This window comes from Balaenoptera ricei, chromosome 8 (assembly GCF_028023285.1).
Source record: "Balaenoptera ricei isolate mBalRic1 chromosome 8, mBalRic1.hap2, whole genome shotgun sequence".
NCBI classification, from domain to species: Eukaryota; Metazoa; Chordata; class Mammalia; order Artiodactyla; family Balaenopteridae; genus Balaenoptera; species Balaenoptera ricei.
The window spans coordinates 12,480,752-12,506,927 of NC_082646.1; the positions used below are offsets into that span (position 1 = coordinate 12,480,752).

Sequence of the window (26,176 nt, forward strand, 5' to 3'; positions counted from 1 at the left end):
CTAGAGATTATCGTACTAAGTGAAGTAAGTCAGGAAGAGAAAGACAAATACCATATGACATCACTTACATGTGGAATCTAAAATATGACGCAAATGAACTTATCTACAAAACAGAAACAGCCTCACATAGAGAACAGACTTGTGGTTGCCAAGGGGGAGGGGAGAAGGGGGTGGGGGAAGGACGGACTGGGACGTTGGGACTAACAAATGCAAACTATTATATGTGTGTGTAACTGAATCACTTTGCTGTACACCAGAAACTAACACAACCTTGTAAATCAACTATACTTCAATAAAATAAAAATTAAAAAAAAAATCATGCCCAGGATTTGACCCTGGAAGTCTGGTTCGAGAGTTTTTACCATATCTCACGTCTCAGTCTATGTCACGGGGTCTTTTACTGCCTGGCTTGCCCGTCTATGTATGTCTCATCTTCTTAAGCACAGAAATTTTGTCATATCTTTTCCTAATAATACCCACCCCCATCTACATCCTCTCCCCCCAACACAAGGCTGAGCACACAGTAGGTGCTTTAGGAGTTGTCCTAAGATGGGTCACCAGGAGCACAGGGACACTTCTCCTGACACCAGGTGGCAGCATTGGCCAAAAGTTCTCTCAGAACTCTGAGTCTAGAGCTATCAGCCAAGTAAAAATTTAAACTTTTATTTCTGGTACAAATGATAAATACTTTGCATTAAAAATCTGGGATTCAAGTTTTCCTCATACTTCATGCTCCCTCCCTGCCCCAAAACCTTACAAAAATATTTCTGCTTAGAGGGTGCAAGCCAGCTCCTGCTCCCTCAGCAAAGTCCAGGTCTGCGGAGAGGCACTTGTGGTCTGTCTCAGGGTGGGGGGCCCCCAGCTGGCCCCCGGGCAGCCTCAGAGGCCAGTAGTGAGAGGAACGTGTTGAGATCCGCTGTCGGCGCTGCCCCCTCTCTGGGGCAAGGATCCCCTCCCTGTTGGGCAGTGGGAAGGTGCACAGGGGCCAGCTCCTTCTGGAGGGTGGGGCAGGGGGCTGGGCGTGGGGAGGTGGGTGTCACAGGCATCGACACCTTCCAGGGTCTAAACCTGCAAAGAGTTAAATAGGAGAGTCACGCTGTCGTATTTTGGTTGCTTGAAAGCGAACATTTCAGGGGAGATGGGGGGGGCAAGCTTGGAGAACCCCCTTCTCCCTCCGTCCCCAAGGAAGGCACAGGCTGAGAGTGGGGGGCTGCCTTCATGAGTTAACCCCTGCCATGCCACACCCCCTTTCACAGTGACAAGTCGGGGGGCAGAGGCTTCGGGATTAGGACGAGGGAAGGAAGAGCAATAAGGCCTCGGTTGGGGGTGGCCACCCCCTCTGGCGGCTGGGGGAGGAGCAGTGAGCCCCAAGCAGCTGCCTCAGGGACCACCCCTCATCCCAAGCCAGCTAGGGGTCCTCATCCCAGAGGCACAGCTGCCTCTGAGGCACGTAGAAGTCGAAGCTGTAGCTCTTCTGGCAGCTGCGGATGCCACATTTGTAGGGTGTCGGGCGGTCACGGCCGTGGCAGTACTTGAGCATGCAGGGGTACCAGGCCAGGCTCAGGCCGTAGCGGCAGACGCAGGGCTTCCCGCGGTCCCCCACCTGCCCACAGCGAGGCAGCAACATCTGCTCTGAGGCCTTGGGCAGGGCCTCGAACACGAAGCTGTCCACACCTGGGGGAGAAGGCGGAGGTCAGGGACGGGGGAGGGGAGGGGGCCTCCTGGCACGGCCCCTTCAGGCATCCCGGCACCCCTATGGGCTAAGTGGTATCACCCCTGTCTTACAGATGGGAAAACCGGCCCAGAGAGGTTTAACCATCTGGCTGAGGTCACACAGTAGGTAGGCGAGTCAGGACTGAATCCCAGGTCTGTCTGACTTCAGGACAGTCCTGGGAAAGGTGACCCACAGATGGGCCAGCAATGAGGTCCCATAGGCCGGGAAGGCAGGGACCGTGCAAAGATGGGAGGTGTTCTCAAGGATCCTGGGAAGGTGTGAAGGGAAAGAGAGGAGCTGATCTCTGAGAGGTGGCAGAAGAGGTAGCAGGTGGGAATGGGCATCTTTGGGCCCCATCCAGACTGGTTCCTGTGCCCATGTCCCACGACAGAAGGTTCCATCTGTGTTCTCACTAAGGGCAGGGATGAGGGGAGGCTTTGCCTGGGCATTCCCCCCGCCCCGGGGCCTAGCAGAGTCACGGTTCTCCGCGTCCCTACCTGGAACTGGTCCCTTTCATCTGCTGACTCCTCTCAGTAAAGAGCCACACAGGCATCACTTCCTCCAGGAAGCCTTCCCTGACCAGTCCCAGCTGGGTTTAGACCTCGCATATCTCATCATTGCTCCCCATCATATCTGAGACGATACGGCAGCGGGCAGCACGCAGCTGACCTTGCTCCAGCCAGAACCGGACGTCCTCTTGGCGGGTGTAGATGGCATCCGCGGCCTCGGCACACACGTTGCGGAGATGGGGGCTCAGTAGGCCCCCCTGGCTGAAGTTCACGGTGATGTCCATGTGCATCTGCTCCAGGCCCCGCACCTCCTCAGCCTGCCGCACTGCCCGTGGATTTTTCTGCGTGGAGGAGAAGAGTCGTTCCCACCCGGCCTCAGAAGGCCCCCTGCCCACTCTTTCCCTGGTCGCTGAGAGTCAGACAAGCCCACGCCGGCTGTCTTCGGATCCTTGGGGCCACCGGCAGGGTGGCAGTCAAGGGGCACCCAGCTCCCCCTCCAACTGGCGGAGAAACTGATACCCAGGGCGCAGTCAAGCCTTGTCAGCCAGCGACTGCCCGGGCTGACCTCTGGGGCCTGAGGGAGAATTCTGACACGTTGCTGGGGGGTGGCGTTGGAGGTGGGCAGGCAAGGCGAACTATCCCAGGGTCAGTGACCTCTGGGGCTCCGTACTCTCCAACATCCAGGCAACTGGGAAAAGCAGGTAAAAGGGAGGGGCCTCAGACAGCTCCTGCTGGATAGTTCAGGGAACTTAAATGAGGCTGGGGAGAGGCCCGGGGTCCAGGAAGGCACTGGGAGCAGGGCAAAAGGCTGAGGGTTTTTAAGGCTGCACTGAACACTTAACAGGCACTATCCCACTTAATTCTCACCGTAACCCATCTCTCAGTAAGAAAATAGGTTTTTTTTTTTTTTTTTAAGAAATTCACGTTCTTTTATTTATTTATTTATTTATTTATTTATTTATGACTGTGTTGAGTCTTCGTTGAAAATAGGGGTTTTGAAGGTGAGGTGACTTGTCCAGCGTCACCGGCATGATGAGTGGTGGCCCTGGGCCTGAAGGCAGATCCGAACTGCCTCCATCATAAACGGGGAAGAGCTGAGATTAGGGAACTGGAAGAATCTGGGAGATGGGGGTTCAGGGCAGATTAGGGATCTGGGGTTATGGGGTCAGGTTTGGCATATTTAAGGGGTTCAGGACTAGAGGATAAGAGTGGGGTGCCAGCGATCAGGTGGGTCAGGGGCTGGGTGGGAGACTGAGGCTGGGGTAGGGTCCAGGCCAGGAGTCAGCTGCAGGGGTGAGGGCTCTGGGGCAGGTGTGGGGTGGGCACTCACCTGTCGGAGCTTGGCCATGGCCTCGCTGGGAATGATCTCATTGTGGTGCAGCCGGGTGACAAAGCAGAGGGCCTGGAATTGACTCTGCCCCTTCTCCAGCTCCCCTAGGATCAGGGCCCGGAAGATCTTCACATCCTGATGGGGAAGAGCAGAAGAATGGGAACCGGCCAGAGGGGGTGGGGCCTCCTCACCAGCCCACCCAGGGCTCAGCTCAGACCCTGCAGAGGACACAGGCCTGGACGCGGCCCTGCAATAGACGCCTCCCTCTTGCTGGCCTGGAAATTTTTCTCTTTCCCATTTAAACCCGTGACTTAAAAGAAAGAACATACCCCAGATGTTCCAAAGCCTCCTGGAAAATTCACATAGTGAACTGCTAGAAAGCTTTCCAAAACAAAATTGTTTAAAAGTCCAGAACGTCACCTTAAAGGAAACAGCACCCCTTTTGGCTCCTGGTTCATTCACAGCTGATGCTTCCCCTTGGTGGTACCCCCATATCACCCTGATCTGGGTGAGTCAGGGCCCCTACAACCACCTGACTACGGCATCATGGGGGAGGGCTGCATTTTTACAAGTACAGGTTCTAGAGTTTCTCTCGCGGACTCAGTAGGTGTGGGGAGAATGCCCCTGGTGCTTCTGGTCAGGCAGGCTCCTAGCCACCTGCGTCTCAGATCGAGGTAGTGGGGTCAGGGTGGGCTTAAGGGCAGACACAGCAGCAGCTGTTGTGGCCTCTGGCCTGCGGGAGCTGGGATGGCTCACCTTTCCCCTTCCCTCTCCACTTCCCCTTTCCCCTCCGGGTTACTAATGGCATTACCAGCAGGCCAAGGGCTCCTTCCTGTGACTGATTCACTGCATGAATCAGAGAGGCTGGGGGAGGGGGGGGGCAGAAGGAGAAGGGAGAAGGGCGGTGGGATCGAGTCCCCTTCCCAATCTGGCTGCTGGAACCCTGGGCACCTGAGGTGTCCCTTGCTCTCACCCATCTCTGTGCCTTGGCTAACAGCTCGCGGTGAGAAGTCAGCAGGTCCCAGTAAGAAGTGGTCTGAATCTGTCAAGAGCCCCCCCCCCCCCCCCCGCTGCCTGGGAGGGACCCAAGCCACAATGATGGCTCTCCTCCAGGAACCCCAATGGCCCTGCACCAGCACGGAGGGTATATAGCCCTGTGTAGCTATGCATCCTTCAATGTCCGTGCCCTGGCCTCGCCCACTGAGAGCCCCCATTCACTGAGTGCTTACTGTTCATGTGCCAGAGTGCAATGCTCTGAGAACAGGGTCTGAGGGTCCCCCTTGGATTCCAGTACAGGCAGTGAGGGGCCCAGGGTTCCACTCCAAGTCTACACTGTATTAGCCGGCATACAGGTCTATCTCCCACCTTCTCTAAGCCTCATTTGTGAAATGGGGATGATGCCACTTTTACCTGGAGGCTTATGGTGAAGACTAAATGAGTTAGTGTGGAGGGAAACACAGCAGAATGTCCGCCCGGAGTACGTGCTCAGCGGTGCTAGCCGGGGCCACTGTCATCACTGCAGGTGACCAGCAAATGTCCCAGGTGACCTGAAACTAGTCAGTGCTGTCCTTGCACAAACCCCCATGCCCTTTGGAAGTCCTCTGACTCTACAAGGACATTTTCCTACTTCCTTTCACTGTAAATGATCTCTGGAACATTGAGGGGTAGGAGTGTCCAGGGAGATTTTCCACCAAGATTGCAGAAAGGGAAACAGAGACCCAGCTGGTGAGAAAGGTTCCATAAGGTTCCTCATGGTCCCAGACTTGCAGGCAAGGTGAATCAGAGCTCGGATAACCTCAGCTTCCTCTCCACAGGAAATCCACTCTCGGGCCACGAGGCTGGGATCTGCTTGCCCCGCCAGCCTGGGCCATCCAATCTTCCACTCCGTCAGGTCGTTTGAGGCGAGACTGGAGGCTGGTACACTTGTGCATTTTCTGTTCTGGGCTCAGTTCCTGCCAGGTGAGACTTGATACCAGACTTCCCCTCCCGGGGCTGAGTCAGGCGGATGTCCCTGGCAGGACCCCCAGGCAGGATCCAAATTCCACCTCCGGGGTAATTTCAGCAATGACCCTTTAAAAGAACCCATCTGGTATATTCACAGCATCTTCTCCAATACCACAGGCACGTGTCACTGCCTGTGGTCTGAGGGATGCCCCAAGTGGCCTCACTGCTTGGATATGACCCGTCTACCATTAGCAGGAGAAAGTATTTGAACTTTTAGACCAGACCAGGGGGCGAACGAAATCTGTTAGAGTATTTTCCCTGCTTCTGTATTAAACAACGTCAACAACAACAACAAAAAGCTACCAAAATGGGAACTTGACTGGGGGTGAAGCGAGGGGATGAGAACTTTTTCGTTGAGATAGATTTCCTCTATATCTCCTATTTATTTGTGTAGGACAAAGATTTATTGAAGTTTATAACTGGAAGGGACAAGTCATTGTTACCATGAGTCAAAAAGGATGTATCGTCCTGTTTAAAATCTTTATAACAAGAGATAGGAACTATGATTATTACCGAGTTTGGAATGGATAATTGCTCAAGGTCATGGGACCAAGAGGAAATGTAGCCAGAATTTTAACCCAGGCAGTCTGACTCCAAAATCCAAGCTCTCACAACCACAATGCACAGCTGCGTCCTAGATCAACGAGTCCAATTTCTTTGATGCCCAGTTAAAGAAACTAAAGCTCAGGCCCAGAGAGAAAGTGTGGTCTGCCCTAAGCCACACAGCTGGCGAGTGGCAGAGCCAGGATGAGAAGGCAGTGCCCTCTTCCAGCTGTGCCCATCGGCGGTGGTCTGTACGTCCTCTGCAGACCTGCCCTGGGAACGTGGCGGCTCCTATTCAAGGTTCTGTGTGACTAACAGACAACAGCATCTGACACAAACATCAGGGTAAGATGACGCAGGATCACCCTTCTAAGCCCTCTGCCTGCCCTGCCCACAGCCTCATTAAACCCTGAATTCTCCAGCCTTCTTAATCCTATGTCTCCGGGAAACCATACTCCATGTGCTGAGCCCCGGGAGGGAGACAGCAGCCCAAGCATCTGGATCTCTTTGGCTCCGTCATCATGACCAGTGTTCCTCCGACCTTCTACTCCCCACACCTCAGACTCACTACTAAGGTTCCAGGGCCCCCTTTCCCTCCAGCACAGAGGGCAGGGCAGGGGGCGAGGTCTCCCTGCTTCAAGGAACATCTGGCCAGATGCTAAGCCCAGGCCAGATGGATGCCTGGCTCCCAGGTTTCCTCCTCGCCCGAGAGTCCCCTGGGGTGATCCACCCAGATGTGCCCTAACCCCCAAGGCAGGACCACACAGCTGGGGAAGAGCCCATGGCAGGCTCCTCAGGTCCAGGACTCGGGCTAGGGTTCCCAAGATGGGCAGTTTCTATAAGGCTCCTTCTCCCACGAGCTCCCAGGAAACTCCAGCCCACCAGGAGCCAGGCCACCAGGAAGAAGTGGAGTGGACAGTACTAGGGCTGAAACTGGGCCACACAGAGGGTATGGCCACGGAGATAGCATCTGCTGAGGTCCTTTGGGGGTGGCTTTAAGGTTCCCAAAGAGCACGGTAGTTAAGAGCAAAGGCTCTGGAGCCAGTGCTGGCCGCGTCCAAATCCTGGCTTTGCTGACATGAGCCCTGTAACCCTGAGGGATTTACTTAACCTCTCTGTATCTTAGTTTCCACATGGGTCAAATGAGTACAACTAACAATACCTACACCTCAAGGGATTACTGTGAGGAAAAATGAGTGAAAGGTCTCAGAACAGAGTGGGCTGGACTCCTTAAGTTTCTCTATTATTGCTGCAATCCCTGGCCTTGCTCCAGCTGTGATCTACTCCAGACCTGCAGAGGCAGGACAAAAAATTTTTCTCCCAGAGATGTACCTGAGGCCCAGAGAAGTCAGGTGACTGCTGGAGCTTGCAGGTAATCGGCAAATCTGTGGGAGAGCACTGATAAGCATCACCTGGGGCAGAGCCTTCACAGGCGCCAGGGCAGGGCAGGGGAGTGGGCAAGACCAAGGCCAAGGCTCCTGTCTTTAAGGGGCTCATAGGAGAGGCTGACCTACAACTGAAGTCATGATAAGACCTAGGGTGAGGTTTATGCAAAATGCTATAGGGCAAAGGATGGAGGAGGGAGCGTTTCTGTCCCCTTAGGGATGGGGCTGGGAGGGGTGGAGGGAGGGAAGGCTTCCTAGAGCGAAGCACATTTCAGTGGTTCTGGACAAAGGATGGGTGGCTTTCTAGCAAAGAGAGAGGCATTTACAGAAGACGGGAAGGTACAAAGGCCTCTGAATGCCCCCACCCCATCCATCCCTCCACGCTACTGTCATACAATCTGCCCAGTGCCCTTCCAAGGCTCCTTCTGTCCTCACCATAAAGTGTACCCCCAGAGGCTGGCATCCAGATCTTGGCTGACAGCTGAGCATCGAACCAAAGAGACGGCGGTTCCCAGAATGAGCGACGCCATGTGCCTTTCCATGAGCTGATGCCTCTGCCAGGGATGCGCTGTCCCCTTCTGCCCATCATCCTTCAGGACTCAGTTCAAACGCAACCATCACCCCTGCCCTCACCAACCCTCCAGCAGAGCTGGCCAGGCCCAACCCCTAGTCTCCAGAGCACGAATCCCACTGCGTCTGCAATGATCTCTTTCCTTGTCTTTCCTTCCAGACTCAACTCCTTGAGGCTGGGATAGTATCTTATTTGCAGTGTATCCCCGCCCCCCTGAATACAGCAGGCGCTCAGGACCTATCTGGAAATGAATAAGTGAAGCACTGAGTGGGCAAACAAGAGCAGGCCAGGGTCCTGAGGAAAGTGAGGGGAGTACCGGGGAGGGGAGGGCTGAGTGTGGAAGGAAGAGGCTGGCAGGCAGGAGGGCAGGGCACAGTGTCTGAGAGCCCAGCCAAGAAGTCTGAGCTTCATCTAGCAGATCACTGGGCGTCATCGCTGGGTTTTGAGCCAGGGTAGGACATGAATGGATCTCTGGCTTAGAGCCGAATCAGAAACTTGAGCTGTGCTGGGCCAGTGTGCATCTGACCTAAACGCCTCGGCAGAAGGCCCCGTCCTCATGTGGTGTCTTCTGCGCGGGCAACAAGTCCCCCAGGCCCTTCCTGTTGTGCCCCAGCCCCAGAGAGCTGCTCCACTTATTTATGCAGTATCCTCAGGGTCTGGCACAGAGCTGAGCGAATGGACCAGTGCTCTGGGGCCTCCATCGACCCCCTAGCCTCCAAAAAGAAGACGGCTCTTTCTTCTTGGGCTTCCTTGTAACTGGGCTTCTGCAGGCTGGTCATCCTACAGCTGTGATTTGGGCTTCTAGAAGATTTAGGGGATCATTATTTCATGCTCCAGTGAGGTTCCAGCAGGGGACGTGACCTTCAAGGTCTCTCAGCTGCAGAGCCAAGCCCAGGAGCCCGGATCTCCTGACTCAATCCAGTGGTCTTTCTGCTCTTCCGAGCTCCCCCCGGAGCCCCTTCCCAAATATTCTATTCTCCTCTGCGTCTACTCCCTGCCACGCTGCCTGAGATCCACTGTATCTCACAGAGAAGGCTGTTCTGGGAAAAGCAGGGGGCAGCTCTCTGCACTTCCAAGAGCTGACAGCCCGTGCCAGGCCTCTGCTGCTGCCTTCCTGGGGAGAAGCTCAGCGTTGGGGACGGGTGGCAACCCCACAGACGGAGCCCACTGGAGCGCTGGTGACTGTGACGCTGTCATATCAGCCCAACTGCCGGCTTCCAGCCTTAGATAAGACTGAAAGAGGGAAACAAACTTCTCTCTTGCTTCGGCTGCTGTGGGGTTTTATGTTACTCGCAGCCAAGTTGAATCGTAACTGTACGCACAGACACTTGCTTTCCCCCATTCATGGGTCCCATGGCCATAATCTTTCACCCAGACGTGCTGATTCTCCAACCATCTCCCACCCCTCACCCAGCGGCACCCAGGCCCCTCCCGCCAGGGCCCACGCTGCGGCTCGGCTGTGCGGTCCCTTCTCCCTCACATCGTTGCTCCTATGAGCACGTTTCCTCCCTCACAGCCTCTCCCGGGAGGCTCCCCATCTCCCCCTTTCTCGCAGTCACACGTGGCAGCCCTCACAGATTGTCTCACACGCCCACCTTCTCCCGACAGTCTCTCCCACACCCTCCCTCCCTCCTTGAATTCCCCCAAAGTCTCACACGCCACGTCTCGCACCCCATCTCACACACAAGCCTCTGCACACATGCTGTCACTCTCCCCTCAAGGCATGCACACCCCCTCGCAGGCATGCTCTCTCCTGACCAGCATCCGTTCCTCCGTTTGCTGCCCCAGCCCCAGCCTGGCCGACCTCCCCTCCTCCTCTGCCCTCCTGCTGCCTTCCCATCACCAGCTCCCAGCTCCCCACCCTCCCAGGGGCCTTCCTCAGCGCCCCCGTGGGGAGCGGTGGGGGGTCTGTCCTGTCTCAGACCTTGCTGCCAGCCCAGCCTTGCACCACAGGGGACCCGGAAACTAAGAGGGCCGGATGGAGGAGCTGCCCTTCCCTCAAAGCCCCTCTCCCAGCCCATCTCCGTGCCACGGTGGGTGCACAGCCCAGGCTGAAGGCCATCTCTCCAGGGTCTCCAAAAGCACCAACTCCCCTCTCCTCTTTGCCCTTGGACGGCTGGCGCTGTCTCCTGGGAGTTTCCTCTACCATCTTGGTCTCCTTCCCGTCACGCCGGAGTGTGTGATTCTGAGGTCCGGGCTGAGCCAACCCAAGTATCTATTGCTCTGCTCCTGGCTGGGGCTGCTTTATGGCTAGAGAGGAGCCAACTTCACTGCACTGGGGAGGTGAGGGGTCGCCCTGGAGGGGCAGCCAGGAGCCAATGCCCTCTTTTCCCCATGCTGGCTGCCCCGGGGCACACTCAGGGGCACCTTGGCCCCTCTGCCCTGTCTCTCCAAGCAGGTACAGAGGCGGATGGACTCAACCCAAGGCCAGGCCAAGCACATTCCCTGGCCGGTGCCCGGGACGTAGGCTGCCCCCATTATGAGATGCCTGCAGACCCTCAGGGCTAGGCCCGGACAGAGGCTTCTTGTTACAGGACATTAGTGCCACCACCAGCTGGGGGCAGTGCCGCCTGCCCCCTCCCAGTGCCCCCAGTGTTCTGTCAGCCAAATCCCAAAGGTCACTACTGTCCCGACTGCCCCGGGAACAATGTGCGGCTTTATGTGGATCAATTGCGCCCCAATGTCCTGCTGATTCAGGGCTCCTGAGGTGGGGCGCCACGCTTCCCTCTCACCTGCATTCCCAGCCCCAGCGCCTCCCCCGCCCACAGCCCTTCCTGGGAACCTTGGTGGCAGCCACTTCAACACTTGCCAGTTGAAAGGATGGGAATCCTAATAATGCTTTGGTCCCCAGAGCAGGAACCATCTGCTTAACGGCAGCGGCAGCGTGAGCAAGGAGGGCTGGGGCCCTGGCTAGAACTGCTATTTCTCTTCTCACGTGCCTTCGCCAGCCTCTGCTTGGCTGAGGCCTCTTACTCACTTCCCACAACACGCCTGCAAGCGTCACACTGGGTTTGTGCCATGTCTGAACCTGGGGCTCAGAGAGGTTAAGTGATTTGTCAAGTCACACAGCTGGTAAAGGGCAGAAAAATGTACAGTGAGGGCTCAGTAGTATCTGTGAGATGTTTTAAAAATGGTCCCCTCACCGCCACCCCCCATCTCTCCAGAGGCCATGGCGGGAGGGGAACGGGGAGTGTCTCAGGCACAGTGAAGGGGTCAAAACTTAAAATTCGTGGGAGGGGTGGGGTGGAGGAATTGTGATGAGCCTGGGGGAGGGGCGCAGACCAAATCTGTACAGAGGAGGTTTTCTCTGTAGATTTGTTCCTCTGCACCAAGGCTTTTTTCAGTCTCCTTCTTCCCTCTCCCCTCCCCTATTCAGGTTTCTTCAGCCTTCTAGAAGGAGCCCATTTCTATGCCATAGTAGCACAGGCAGTCAGAATATAGTGGAAGGCTCCCTGGGTCCCAATCTTGGATCGTTAGCTATTGATCTTGTCCAAGTCACTTTAGAGCTCTGAGCCTCAGTTGGCACATCTGCAAAATGGAAGCAATACCTGCTGCATGATGTAGTGGTGAGGATCGAATGAGGCCAGGTGTGTGAAAGCAACTGTCAGTGTGTGATCTGACAGCTCAGGTATATGTGATTCTTACCTCAAAGCTGGCCTCCGTTTTTCTACCATCACCACCTCTGTGTACCTTGGGAAGCCTCGTAGGAAGAACCTCACTTCTGCCTCTCCCCATCATCCCAACAGGCCACTTACTTGTCCCAGGTGGCAGTCCTCACTGCCCGACCCGGGATCTTTTGCCAGGACTCCATCTGGACATAGGCATTCGGGGGGTGGGAGATGCTTGCCAGACTCCAGGAGCTGGGCTGAACCTCGGGGCAGGGCTGCTGACCCCTGATGCAGGGAGGAATTCCTCAGACACGGCAGAGGGACTGCTGGTAGACCGGAGGGTCCCATGGACACAAGCCGGATCATTCTTTCTGGTGACGTCTCATGAACTGCCAGGGTGGGGAAATACCCTGGACACCAAAAAACTCTGGGCCTCTCCTGCAAGCACCTCTACTGCCCTCTGTCCCCCCAAAAGACATCCTCTCCAACAAATACCCCTACTACAAATCACCAAACTGCAGGGACCGAACACAGGCAGGGTAGGGGGAGACTGGACTCTAAAAGCTTGTCCTGTCTGACAATCCCGTGATGTGATATCCTGTTAGAATAAACAGCCTCAGGCAGCAACGTGGCCATTTGCACATTCCACATCTTTGCTGACTACCTCTCACAGGCTGAAGCTGCTCCCCCCACCAAGACGGGGAGCCCCAGGGCAGGGATGCTGGTGCTCTCTGGACCATTCCTTCCTCTGGTTTCCACTCACCCATCGGCTCCCACTCACCCATCGGGGCCCAGGGCAGGGCGCAAGTTTCCGATCTCCCTGGGTCCCTCAGAGCGACCTCGAGCTCACCCACCCTGTTATATGGCTCCCCTTATCTTGGCGCCAGCCCGAGGCCCCTCTTGACCCCCTCCCTGTACACATTTGGATGTGGCTCCTTCCTCCCGTTGCAGCCATGACGCCCCCCCAACCCCCATGCAGCTGCTCATGACTTTCTCTTATCTTTCAGCCCCACCCTCCCGGTCCGGTCAGCACCAAACCGCTTGAACATGACTCATCCCCTCCCTCAGCTTTTAGACACTCACACTGGGAGACAGAGGGGAAAGAGACACTTGAACGGGAACAGCAGCCTGGGGGACGGGGACCAAGAGGGCTGTCAGACCAAAAGCCGGGATGGTGACATGCCCGCTAGTAATATGCCCAGTAAGTCTGTACAATCGGGTATAATTACATACATAGGCTTTGGATTCTCAGGAAGAGCACTGCTTGTTGAGAGTGTATGATGAATTATAGTTCCTGCACTGAGGGCACGGAGAATTAAGCCTCAAGTCTATATGCTGTTTAAACACATTAGGGATTATTGTGGGTAGAATGACAGGTTTCAACGAAGTGACTGAGTTTGGGATCTACCTTCGTTTAACAGTCTAACCTGGAACCTCCTCCAAGTCCCTCCTTCCCCGGAGCAGCTAGGCCAGCCAGTGCTTCCCAAACTTTGCTGCTCATTGCAATCACCAGGGGCTCTTTAAAAATCTGGCTGCCTGGTTCCTACCCTCAGACAGTCGGACTTAATTAGTCTGGACTGCAGCCTGGGCTTCGGGGTTTTCTAAAGCTCCCCAGGCGATTCAAATGTGCAGCAAAGTTTGGGAGTCGCTGAGCTACGTCACTTCTTTGAGAGCTGCGGCCTGATCTGCTTGACGGGCAGCAGCCTGTGGGCAGGGCTTACAGTCACTCATGATGGTGATTTGGTCGCTCCAAGCTGCTTGTGGAGTTTGTCATCCTTGCCCAGGCTCCAGGCTACGTGTCCTACAGCAGGTTGATCACTGTTACAGCTTTACTGGCTTCAGGTCCAGTGTGGCAGTGTGGGGAGGGCCAGGCCATGTTAGAGACCCATCCCGGCAGAGGCAAACAGAGAGGGTGGAAGGGGCAGGGAGAGGGGGGTGGGTGGTGTGTGTGTGTGGGGGGGGGGGGGGGTGTGGTGAGATCATCCAGACAGAGGGCTGCATTTCATCCAGCATAAGGGCCTCGCTGCTGCCCTGAGTAGACTGACAGGACAGGGACGGCTGCTCCCTGCTGAGGGGCTGGCCAGCAATTTTGGTGTGTGATGGTTAACTTTACGTTTCCATTTCACTGGGCTAAGAGATGCCTACATAGGTGGCAAAACATTATTTCTGGGTGTGTCTGTCTCGGAAAGATATTAGCATTTGAAGTAGTAGGCTGAGTAGAAGGTGGCCCTCACCAGGGTGGGTGGGCATCATTCAACTTGTTGAGGGTGTGAATAGAACAAAAAAGGTGGAGGAAGGGCAAACTTGCTCTCTCTGTGTGAGCTGGACATCCATCTTCTCCTTCCCTCAGACATCAGTGAGCTTGGTTCTCAGGCCTGTGGACTCAGGCTGGAACTACATGGGCTTTCCTGGGCCTCCAGCTTGCAGACAGCAGACCGTGGGACTCAGCATCCATAACCGTAGGAGCCAACCCCTCATGATAAAATCTCTTTCTGGAGATCTGTATTTCTACCCTATTATTTGTTTTGCGGGAGAACTCTAATATATGGAGCTTCAAAGAGAAGGTTATGATGAAGGATTAAGGCTCTTCCAGGCTCAGTGCTGACCTTCCGTGTGACTTTGGGTCGGTCATTCAACCCCTTTGCACCCAGGCTTAGCGGGGAAGGTCCATGTTGAGATGCGACATGAGCCATGATTATGAAAGTTACTGGCTTCTATTTCTGGAGCTCTGAGTACAGCAGCTGACACACAGTGAGTATTTCATATGCATTGCCCTGTTTAGTCCTCACAATGGCCATGGGATCGGTACCATTATTATCCCCATTTTACAGATGAAGAAATGAAGGCTTGGACAGATCGGGTAGCTTGCCCAGGGTTAAACCAGGTCTGTCTCATTTCAGTCTGGACTGTCTCCCAAAGGTGCAAAATGGCCAACGTCACTATTCCCAAGTGGACTAGGGACTGTTCCCAAACCACCCCAAATGGATTTGGTACATGAAACAAAAGAAACACCACGTCCAGGACTTTTTCCTACAGGAAAAGTCATTACTTCTAGATAGAAGCTTCTCGTGGAAAGCTGCCAAAGATCTTGAGGACTGGGCAGGCAACAAGAGAGGTGACCCACCCCAGAAGGATCCCGTATAAAAGCTGCTCTGGCCAATGCAGACAGTGGACTGGGGTGTGGATAAAGGCTGTTCCACCCCACGCCCAGCCTTCCCCAACTCCACCCTGCCCCAGACCATCTGAGAAACCCAGAGTTGGAGGGGACCTTGGAAAGCTGGTTCCCTTTCGGTACTTTGCACTCCCAATTCCCTCCCTTGCTGATGAAATTGGAGATGCCAGGGGTGGGTGTGAAATGTCAGCTTCTGGGTCAGAGGTTAACCTGAAAAGCAGACTCTGGAAACCTGGGTGGTGGTGTGAACCGCTGCGGGGATTAAAATGTGGCTCTTGATGCCATTTGCGGCAACATGGATGGACCTACAGATTGTCAGACTGAGTGAAGTAAGTCAGAGAAAGAGAAATAATGCTTGTATGCGGAATCTTAAAAAAAAAAAATGCTGTAAGTGAACTTATTTACAAAACAGAAACAGACTCATAGACTTAGAGAAGGAACTTACGGTTACCAGAGGGTAAGGTTTGGGGGGAGGGATAGTTAGGGAGTTTGGGATTGACATGTACACACTGCTATATTTAAAATAACTAACAAGGAAAAAATAAAATAAAATAAAATAATAAAAAAATAATAAAAATGAGGCTCTTACAATCAGCTCCGAATCGATTCTCTAACTGGGCCATCAGCTCCCTACTCTACCCTCAGCCCCAATCCCCAGGCCTTCACCCCACTGCCACCCCGCCTCTCCCCTCCCCTCGCCCTCAGGGTAGAGCAATAAAATCTTTCATGCTGCAGTTAGAGGCTGTAAAAGCTGAGCTCTACCCGTTGACTCTTTCACCGGTGTCCTAGCCACAGCCTTGGCTGCCAGAGAGGTGCCAGGGTCGGGGAAGTCTCTCTAGGGTTTCAGCACAGCCACAGAACAATGCGCAGTGGGCAGGAAGGTGGGAGACTCAGGCTGGCCTGAGGCTCACTCACAGGGACAAAGGGCTTCAGTGGAAGGTCAGAGGGGAAGATTAGATCCCTGTCTCCTGGGGAGGGTCCAGCCACTATTTGGGTTTTCTAGGAAAAGAAGGGACTTGACAAAATTCCCCTGGAGTTTAAGTGGGGACTCTGGGGGTGTTCTGGCCCTGTCAGCTTCCCTCTCTCCACACACAAACTCACCTGCCCCTACCTGAATTGAGAACCTAGCTTGGGCCTGCTCAGTGAGGAAGGGTCGCAAAGTCCTCCGCATTGCGACACTCAACCGCCCCTCCCCCCTCCAACCTCCCACCCGCCACTGGTCTCCCCTACATCCCTTGTCAGTGACAACTCAGTAGTCCAGGGACAGATAGGCCGTCAAGCCCCACCTCCACCGTCCACAGAATCACCACCCACCCACCTGGTACTATCTTCAGCGATTCTGCTCGGTCCCTAGCTGACACTCCAAACTCTACCCCCTCCCCCCCCCCAGATCCCAGTCTCTAAGAGGAAGGAGAGAGAGGTGGCTCAGGCAACAGTCCCACCGCCCTGGGCTTCCCCAGCTGCTGGCTGTGTCATCGGCCTCACCTCTCCACTCCCCCAGAGACAGAGCCTCACAGGGCCTCTGTATCAGGAGAGGGACTTGGGGAGGGGGACTTTAGGTGATCAGGAGACTCCCTTTGTGTACCTACACCTCACCCACCTTCCTCCCCTCCAGGATTCCTGCTGCTGGGTCACCGTTAGTCAGTCACTCACCGCCCTTCCAGGCCCACTTCCGGATAAGCCCAGCACCTCCACTCTCTACCCCAGCCCCAATCCTGGGGGGCCAGGCCCACCTACTGGTTCCCTCCACCACACACACACACACACACACACACACACACACACACACACACACTGAGGAGAGGCTGTCTCTACCCTCTTCCCCACAATCTAGGCCAAAACTGGGGGTTGGCCAGCCCTCCTGCCAAGCAGGGTGAGAGGTGGCACCTCTCCCATAGCCTGGGGACCTCATCTGGGGCCTCTCCCTGGGTCTTCCGCTACAAGTTTACCAGACTTTCAGACCAAAGAGGAGAAGCGGCTTCTCCTCGGCTTGGGAGGGACATGGGACAAGCAGCTCTTCCCAGGAACCCCCTTCCCCAGCCCAGGAAAGTGAAACAAGGAGAGGTGGTACATAGCCTCCAAGATGTCAGGGCTGGGAGGCCTGGCGCCACCCCCTTGCTCTGTACAGAGGTGAGAAAGGAGGCCCGGAGAAGGAAAGGAACTTGCCCTAGGTCACACAGGGAGAACCCAGGACCTCTGATGCCTGGCCCAGGATTTTTCCGTGATAGAGCCTGAGAAAATGACTCCCAAAAGGGAGACGGGGTTATTAACACTGACTCCCTTGAAGTAGGGTCTGCACCTAGAGGGCTCTCGGAGAGCTGAAAGACGAAGTGGGGAGCTGGTCTGGTGGCCTGGGCACCCAGAGAGAAGAAGTGAAAGGCTGGAGGGGAGAATCGGAAAGGCAGCAGAGCAGTTCGTGGGGGAGAATGAAGGGCCGGGTCTAGGCGCTGGGGAGCAGGGCAAAGAGGTGTGGATAAGAGCCCGGCGTGACCCTGTCTAAGTCGCGTCCTTCTCCTGGCCCAGTCTTCCGTCTGCTGGCCTCGGTGCGACTGAGACCCCGGAGAGCTCAGGCACGCAGGTCCCCCGGGGTGAGCGAGGGTGCCTCACCTTCTTGAAGTCCGCGGTGAAGGAGATGAGGGTGCCGTCGGGCTTGCGCAGCTCCAGGCTGATGCTGTCGGCGTCGCTGTCCGCCTGCAGGCTCTCCTCGGTCACCTGGCCGTCGGGCAGCCGCACGCGGACCCGCAGCTCAGACGGCGCGCCAGCCCCGGTCCCCGCGCCCACGCCGCGCGGCGCCCCCAGCAGCTGCATAAGCCCCGGCAGCAGCAGCAACAGCAGCAGCGCAGGGGACGCCGGGGGGACCCCGCCGCGGCCGGGTGGGCGCATCCCCGAGGACCGCCTCCGCCCTCGCGGTCCCGGCGCGCCGCGGGCGGGCGGGGAGCGGCTCGGCCAAACTTCGCCCTAACTTGGAGGCTAGTTCGCGGCGCCGGGGCGCGGCTTCCCGGGGGGCTCAGCCGCGGGGCGCCCGCGACGCGGCGCCGACGCACGTGGGCTGCGCTCCGTCGCGCGTCCCCCGGCGGCTCCGAGGCGGACACCGCGCTCCCAGGGCCCGTCCGCCCCCCCGGCCCAGTGCCTTGGCTCCCACGGCCCCTGACTCCGGCGCTCCGAGACTCTGTTTTGCACTTTTCATTCAATCCCACCCCCCGTCACTTCCTTCAGAAAACAGAAACCACCAGGACCTGCCTTAAAGAGACCGCGCACCTCTCGGCCCTTAAAGGGCCCGCGGAGGCTCCCCGCGCTCAGCGGCGGCCGCGGACGGGGGCGGCGCGGGCCGAGGTGACCGGTGCAAGGCGGCCTTGTGGGGACAGGGCTTTCTCAATCGCCCTCCCTCCCCGCCGCGCCCGGCAGCGACCGGGCTGGCCCAGGGGTTGACTCTCCCAGCAAATCCCTTCCTCCCAGCAGGGGCGGGACGGGTGACTCTTCCCCCGCCTCCCTTTTTTTGGCTTGTTCTTGTGCCACGTGGATGAAAGAATCGGGCTTGGTGTTTTAGGGGTTTTGTTTGGTCTTTTAGTTTCTCTGACGAAGCGAATTTCTACAAAGCTCCTGCAAAATCAGACCTCGCCTCGCAGCCTTTTGACTGCCCTGGGTCGGGAGAGAGGGGCTGGGGTTCTGCTGGCGTTGACATCCGTCAGGTGTGAAATCTTGATCAGTCAGGGCACGTCTCTGACATGGTGGCCCTCAAAGGGCCGCATTCTGTGAACCCCTGTGCAGTTTCTTTTCTGTCTCGTTGCCCTCACTTTCGCCATTCACGACCTTTCCCCAGTCCTGCCCACCTCCCCAGACCCCCATTCTCTCTCCCAGTAATAGGCCAAGCAGATTCAGGGAAATGTTACATTCTAGGCCATTCTGGAGAGTGTCTGGGGATTCAAAATGCTCTTGACCATCAGAGGCTCTCCCACAAGCCCCAAGAAAGTATGACTGCCCTGCCATGCGCCCCATCAACGAACTGGGCGAAGGCAGGAGGGGTCTGGATTCCTGCTTTCTCTGATTAACTCTGTGCTTTCGGCACATTTAAAAAATTCTTTGGGCCTAGATGTCCCCCTGGGTATATATAGTGGGAGTTGCTGAGACATACAAAGTCCTGCCAATCCCGGAAGAGACAACCCCAGGGGGATGCTCTGAACCTGTTGTTCCTTGATGTCCCTTTCACTTCTGTTTATTCTAGGTCCCCCTATTCGTTCCAAGATCTTGATCACAGATGGTGAATACCCTCCTCTGCTCTGCAGCCTCCTTCCCTTCTAGGTTTTCCCCAGCACAGGGTTCTTATTAGTACCAAAGATGACAACAGGTACCCCGGCACCCAGGGACCTTGAAGACACCAGCAGACCAGATGCCCTTGAAAGGCAGGGTGGGGCCCAGAACCCACCTCCTTACTGCGAACCCAGAGCTCTTCTTACTACGCTTTGCTGCCTAAATTTAAGACTGAAAGTGATTCAAGAGATTATCTAACTTGATGTTTTTCAAATTTGCCTTATCAAAAGAATCACCTAGGTGCTTGTTAAAAACACAGATACCTGGATTCCTAAATCTAGTCAATCAGACTCCTTAGGAAAAAGAACTGAAAGTTTGCATTTTAAACAAACGCCCAGTGATGCTTGATATCAGGGATGGATAGCTGGTACTTGACAGAGGGTTAAGCTTAGAGGGTCTAAAACAAACAGCATCTTTCCTGGGGAAACATCCTGGTCCCAAAGGAGTTTATCTCCCCATTATGGAGATAAGGCAGGCAGTCAGAGAACAGTGGATTAGCACAAAGACTGCTCCCCTAGGGCTTCCCACTCTGAGCTGGCAGGGCTGGAGAGGTGCCCAGGGTCTCAAAACTGGCCTCCTGCCTGACAGGACACTCATCCCAATCCAGCCTTAGAGATAGGTCTTCCCACGTGAGTCATTAGGGCCTCACCCACATTTCCTAACTTCCTCTGTTTCAGATCCTGTCCCCCATCCATCATCAGCTCTGCCCCCAGCCATATTCCTAGGCCCCTTCATCTTCTCCCCAATGAGATCCCGGAAGAAGTAAACAAAGAAGCCTTGTTTGGTTGGCCTGTGTTTGGTTTCTTTTCTAGGTGTAGGCTGTCTTTGTCTCTATTCAAATTCTGGGTTTGGAAACAAGGGTAGAAGACCTCATCTCTTCCTACCGCCTCTTCCCCATAATCAATGTCCTTCTTGAGTTCAACCACAGATCAAACTAGATTTTTCTTTTAGGATAGAGAATTTGTAGTTTCACTCCACTATGTAAGCCTTCCCTCTGTCCCTCTCCTTCCTTTTGATTTTGCCTGACCAACTCTTCAAGATCCAGGACAAAACTTGAGTTTCCCAGGAAGACTTTCTCAGCTACTGACCTACAGCTCTGCACTATTCTCTCCCGGCTCTGAACTCCAACAATAACAATTATTATAGCAGCTACCATTCACTGTGTTCTTACTATGTCCAAGTTCTGTGCCAAGCACTTTACATGTATCATCTTATTTAATTTTCGTGGCAACCCTCCAAAGTATGTTCTATTCTTAGCCGCCTTTTACTGACTAGGAAACCGAGGCTTCCAGAGGTTAAGTAGCATGCCCAAGGTCACACAAGTAGGGGAGCCAGCAGGGATTCAAACACGAGGCCGCCTGACCACAAAGCCCTTGCTTTTAATCACAGTAGCATCTGCCTGCCTATGGCCCTTGCTTTCTTCCACCGCATTCGGACACGCATCCTGTGCTATCTTCTTCTGTAATCTAATGGTTCCAAGTGTGGCAATCTTGTACCCAAGTGAGGCTGTCAGTTAGTTCAAACAGGACAGCCCCATGCTGGGAACAGAGACTGCTTCCCTTAAACCAGCCAGGCATAGAAGCATCCATTCATCTTAAACGTAAAGACCCTCAGAGGAAGAGCTCTAACAAGCCCAATTACTCTGACTACAACCGAACAGCCCTCGTTGTCAGAACGTTCTTAATGTCTAATCTCAAGCCCTCTGCCACACCGTAAACCAATTTCCTTCCTTTCTGATCCCTAGTCCTAGGAAAGCAGTTGTGAGTCGTGGTTCAAAGCAAGGGCATCAGCATCTCAATCCTGGAGCTTGGCCACTCAGGAGCTGTGTGATTCAGGGAGCCTGTTTCTTCATCTGTAAAATGGGTGCATAAATGCTTTCCTCACTGGGTTGTTTTGAAAATTAAATGAAACATTATGTACAAAACACTTCACAACGTGTTTGGCATATAGTAGAGGCCCAAGAAATGGTGGCTATTATTATTTTAAACTGTTTATTCACTCCTCTTATATCAACTATTAAGTCCCTGTTTGACCTACACAGGCTCCCCCCTCCCCGGCCCACACTCCACACACACGCACAACTCCTTCCGGAACACTTTTTCTATTTATTCTCTTTAGGTCTTCCAGTTTATGCTACCGAGACCACTGAAACTGGGAAGTGGGCAGCAACACCTGGGCAAGCACCTCCCCTTTGCTTTTCGATCTTAGGGTGCCTCAATTTGGCAGGAAGAGAAATGCCATACCATCTCCCAATCCCTGTCCAAGAAAACAGGTGCTGAAAGGGAAACTGAACCAGTGACCTCTATCTGGAGATGGGGAGAATGCGATAGGGAGCTTGACTTTGCAACAGTGATAGGATTTTTCTTTTAATTTCTTTCTGTGACTGGCGTTTGGGTTGGGTTATGGTACAGTTGCTCGGTGCTGGGCCCTTGCCGATGGGACTGGCCACTCGTGCTTTGAGTCTGAGAGGGACCTGGGGATGGGGTGAGGTGCTCGCCTCTACCTCTCAAGGCCACTGCAAAGCTCCAGTCACTGCTCTGCCCAAGCAGAAGTGCAAATTAGTTTTACAGCATCACACAGCTACTTGGTTACATAAATCCAAGGGCGTGGTGGGAAAGTGAACTGGAGAGGCAGCGGCCAGGATAGAGAGCGGGAAGGGCAGAGAGGCCGGGACTGCTGGGTGAGCAGCATTCTCCCCAGGCAGAAAATCGGGCTGAGGGGAAGTTTAGATGAAGTTGGGCTGAGTCAGTGACTTTTAGGAAGGAAAAGGAAGCCTGAATGATCAGAAATGCCAGAGAAGGTACATCTCGGCTCATCGATTCTAGACCAGGGACTCTTGAAGTTCTCAAACATAACCATCTTCTTCTCCATGCTGGTTCTTTCCGGGGGCCTTTCTTACTCTCCTACCTGGATACTCATCCACCCATCCATCCATCCATCGCTCCATCCATCCATCCATCCGTCAGCCAGTCAGTCATCTAGTCACATACTCTGCTAGACGCTGTGGCCACAGCAGTGGAACAAAGCAGATGCAGCATTTCCTTATCCTGCGATGGAACCTACAGCTGCAAGGCAACTAGACATTAAAAAAAGAAGTGCAGAAACAAATATTTAAATTATAATTGTAACTGGTACTGTGGAGAACTAGAGGAGACTCTAGCTTAGACCCACAATGTCTAGGTTGACTTAAAAGATGAATCAGGATTGATACGCAAAGATGATATTCCAGGCAAAGGGAATGGCTTAGGTATGGGCCTGACCCTGGTGGGCTTCCCAGAAACTTCGCCAAGTGCCTGAGGTGAGATGAGGGGAGGAGAGCTGCTGGAAATAATGCGGGACCTTGCAGGCAATGTTAGGATGTGAGTATTGTTTTGTTTTCCTAAGAACAGGGGGTAGTCACTGAAAGGTATTATATAAGGGAGTGACATGAGCAGACTTGTATTTTGAAAAGGTCACTGTGCAAGTGGATTGCAGCAATCCAGAGGAGAGGTCATTGTGGCTTGGACCACAGTGGCGGCAGCAGGTGAGAGAGGTGTTGGACTTCAGCTGCATTTTGGAACTAGAATTTGGAAATAGGATTTGATGTTTCTTTGGACTTGGGGTGAGGGAGAGGGAGGGTCAAGGACATTTGGCTTGGGCCATTGGGCAGCACCATGGATTGAGATTGGGAAGCCTGGGGAAGAAGCCCTTACATTACTTTTTGGGCAGTTTTTCAGGTACTTTTCACCCTTTGCCTTTTGTGTTAATGATTCCACAGCATTTGTTCTTGAACCAGAAGGTATAAAAAGAACTGAGGGGGAATTCCCTGGTGGTCCAGTGGTTAGGGCTCCGAGCTTCCACTTCAGGCCACGGGTTCGATCCCTGGTCGGGGAACTAAGATCCTGCATGCTGTGCAGTGTGCCCCACCCCGCAACAAAATAAATAAATAAATAAATAAATAAATAAATAAATAAATAAATAAATAAATAAAAGAACTGAGGCCCGCTATTAGTGGCTCTGCTCAGATTAGAAGCCAGCTTTAGCCTCCTCTGTGATGCCACACAGGGTTTCCCTTTCATGGCTGGGGCAGGGTGTACTGGCTCATCTTTGTATTCCCCTTGAGCCCAGCATAGCACCTTGTGCACAGAGGGTTTCGATAATGAGGTTTTCTACAGCCCTGTGTACCTGGCACTGAGCCGTGCAGGTGAGGACCTGAGACATAGTCCTTGCTCTCAAGAATCTCACTGGTCATGTGGTCCACAGAGAACAGGGCCCCCCCGGGTAGCAGGCTGGGCCACGTCATCAAAACGGAAGCCCTCAGGCCATCTGCAGAGGCCAGCACTGCTCCCTACTGCTGGAAAGCACAGATGGAGGGAGATACAGATGTGTGTCCCTGAGGGCATCGGGTCCCCTCACGCACCAGTAACTCCATCACCGTGGGGCACCCTTGGAGACCTTGGAGAAGAGGGGCCTTCCTCCTGCTCTGCGGAGCCACGCCCTCAGCTCCAGCAGAGACCTTAGGCAATAAACCTGCAGCAAAATGAGGGGACCTGGCAGGGTGTATGCCTTGCGTTTATTACATTTTTCATGGGTACATATCCTTTTCTTTATGCAAAGCCCTGAGGAAATTTATTACTAAAAAAAAGAGGGACTTCACTGGTGGCGTGGTGTTTAAGAATCCGCCTGCCAATGCAGGGGACACGGGTTCGAGCCCTGGTCTGGGAAGACCCCACATGCCGCGGAGCAACTAAGCCCATGCACCACAACTACTGAGCCTGCGCTCTAGAGCCGCGAGCCACAACTACTGACCCCGCGTGCCACAACTACTGAAGCCCACGCGCCTAGAGCCCATGCTTGGCAACAAGAGAAGCCACCGCAATGAGAAGCCTGAGCACCACAACGAAGAGTAACCCCCGCTCGCTGCAGCTAGAGAAAGCCCGCGCACAGGGACGAAGACCCAACGCAGCCAAAAATAAATAAATAAATTTATTTTTTAAAAATTAGAAAAGTCAGATGTTTAGCCAGGTTTTTACTGCTCTTACAAAATGAATGTACCTGTTATGGCTTTGGGTGAGATCCTGCTTCTCGTCAGGGAGCTGAGTACGAGTGAGTTGGGCCAGGACAGGGGCCATATCTGACCGGAGTCATCAGCTTTCCCACCACAGGTGCTGCTCAGGGTCTTTAGCATGTTTCTCTGCCTCCGATTAGATCGTAAATAGGGAAGGTCAGGTCCTAGCTGGGGCCAGAAGGGTGGGGGAGATCACATCTCTTCCTTACATAATGGAAAAAGGAACACCCTCCTTCCCCAAACTGGGGATCTCAGAACCACCATCAGTGTCATGACTTTTTTTTTTTTTTTTAAATGTTTATTATTTATTTATTGGTTGAGTTGGGTCTCTGTTGCTGCGCGCAGGCTTTCTCTAGCTGCGGCGAGCGGGGGCTACTCTTCATTGTGGTGCGCGGGCTTCTCATTGCGGTGGCTTCTCTTGCTGTGGAGCACGGGCTCTAGGTGCGCGGGCTTCAGTAGTTGTGGCACGTGGGCTTCAGTAGTTGTGGCTTACGGGCTCTAGAGTGCAGGCTCAGTAGTTGTGGCGCATGGGCTTAGTTGCTCCGTGGCATGTGGGATCTTCCCGGACCAGGGCTCGAACCCGTGTCCCCTGCATTGGCAGGCAGATCCTTAACCGCTGTGCCACCAGGGAAGCCCAGTGTCATGACTTTTTAAAAGAGGTTTATTTTATTTTTCTGAACAAATGGAAAAATTCACCATGGGAAAACAATATGATAATACATACATTTAGTGCACTTTCAATTATCTCAATAGGACTTTAAAGCATCTTTCCAGTAGACTATTTTTCCAGCGATTTTAGGTTCACAGCAAAACCGAGTAGAAAGTATGGAGTTCCTGTATTCTCCCTGCCCCATACACACAGCCTCCTTTACTGTCAGCATTCTGTTCCAGGGTGGTACCTTTTTTACAATCCATGAACCTCCATTGACACATCTTTATCACCCAAAGTTTGTAGTTTACATTAGGGTTCATTCTTGGTGTTGTACATCCTATGGGCTTGCACAAATATGTAATGACATATATCCACCGTTATGTACCATAATGGTGATATCATAATGTATCATACAGAGTATTTCACTGTCCTAAAAATCCTCTGTGCTCCACACTCATCACATAGGTGAATATATGTATATATATATATTCACCTATATATATATATATTTATATATATATATATATATATATTTGTCTATATATTTTTAAATGCATACAATGGTTTTAGACTACTTGAGAGAAAATAAAACCTGATCAATATTTATTTCAAAGTACCTTCTGAGCTTTAGGGCTCTTATGAAGCTATCAGGGCAAGCTTTGTGTTTCCTGTTCTGCTTTTCTCAACATCATTTCATACCTGTATTTCCATATATTGCCACAGTTCACGTGTCATTCTTAATAGTTATGGAGCACGCCGTGTCTAAACAGTTGATAGCTCACTCTAATCATTTGTTATCATTTTTCTCCTATATGATCTTGCAGAAAAGATTTAAAAGGAGATATGAATATGATTCTAAAATGCATCACTAGAATATGAATAATAACAGTGCTCTTTGCAAAGATTGACCCCCTGGACGTAAGCATTGATTCGTGCCTCCAGCCAGGGCCATATACAGCAGCCTCTGAAACGGAATGTTCCATCTCTTTTAATGTCTGTGAAGGGAAAGGATCCCATCATGTCCTGAGGGGACTCATTTATTACTGTGTAAATACAGGATCTTAGCCAGCTTTCAACTAGAATGTTCTTTCTAATGTACAACACAAATCTCTTTGACGTGAATTTAAGCTTTCTACTTTTCCTCAGTGTGGACAGTTTCTCTGACCTGCGTATAGCATCCCTGTGCAAATCAGAAGAGCCTGATCAGTTATAGGAATCACTTATATGCGCTAATATTCTGCTGGAGGATGTCAGAGGCTTTTCATGCGTTTTCATCAAATCCTGAACAACGCTTTGAGGTAGGTACTATAATGATTTCCATTTTACAGATGAG

The 26,176-nt window shown here is 53.4% G+C and overlaps 1 protein-coding gene across 1 annotated transcript; it reads right to left on the reverse strand.

Annotated features, from left to right (window-relative positions):
• Positions 1–647: 647 nt before the first annotated feature.
• Positions 648–18,261, reverse strand: OAF (out at first homolog). Its single transcript, XM_059930197.1, has 4 exons — positions 17,444–18,261; positions 3,554–3,688; positions 2,384–2,564; positions 648–1,674 (listed from the first exon to the last, which is right to left on the reverse strand). The coding sequence occupies exons 1-4, from the start codon at positions 17,717–17,719 to the stop codon at positions 1,409–1,411; spliced, it is 858 nt and encodes a 285-aa protein (XP_059786180.1). The 5' UTR covers positions 17,720–18,261; the 3' UTR covers positions 648–1,408.
• Positions 18,262–26,176: the final 7,915 nt, after the last annotated feature.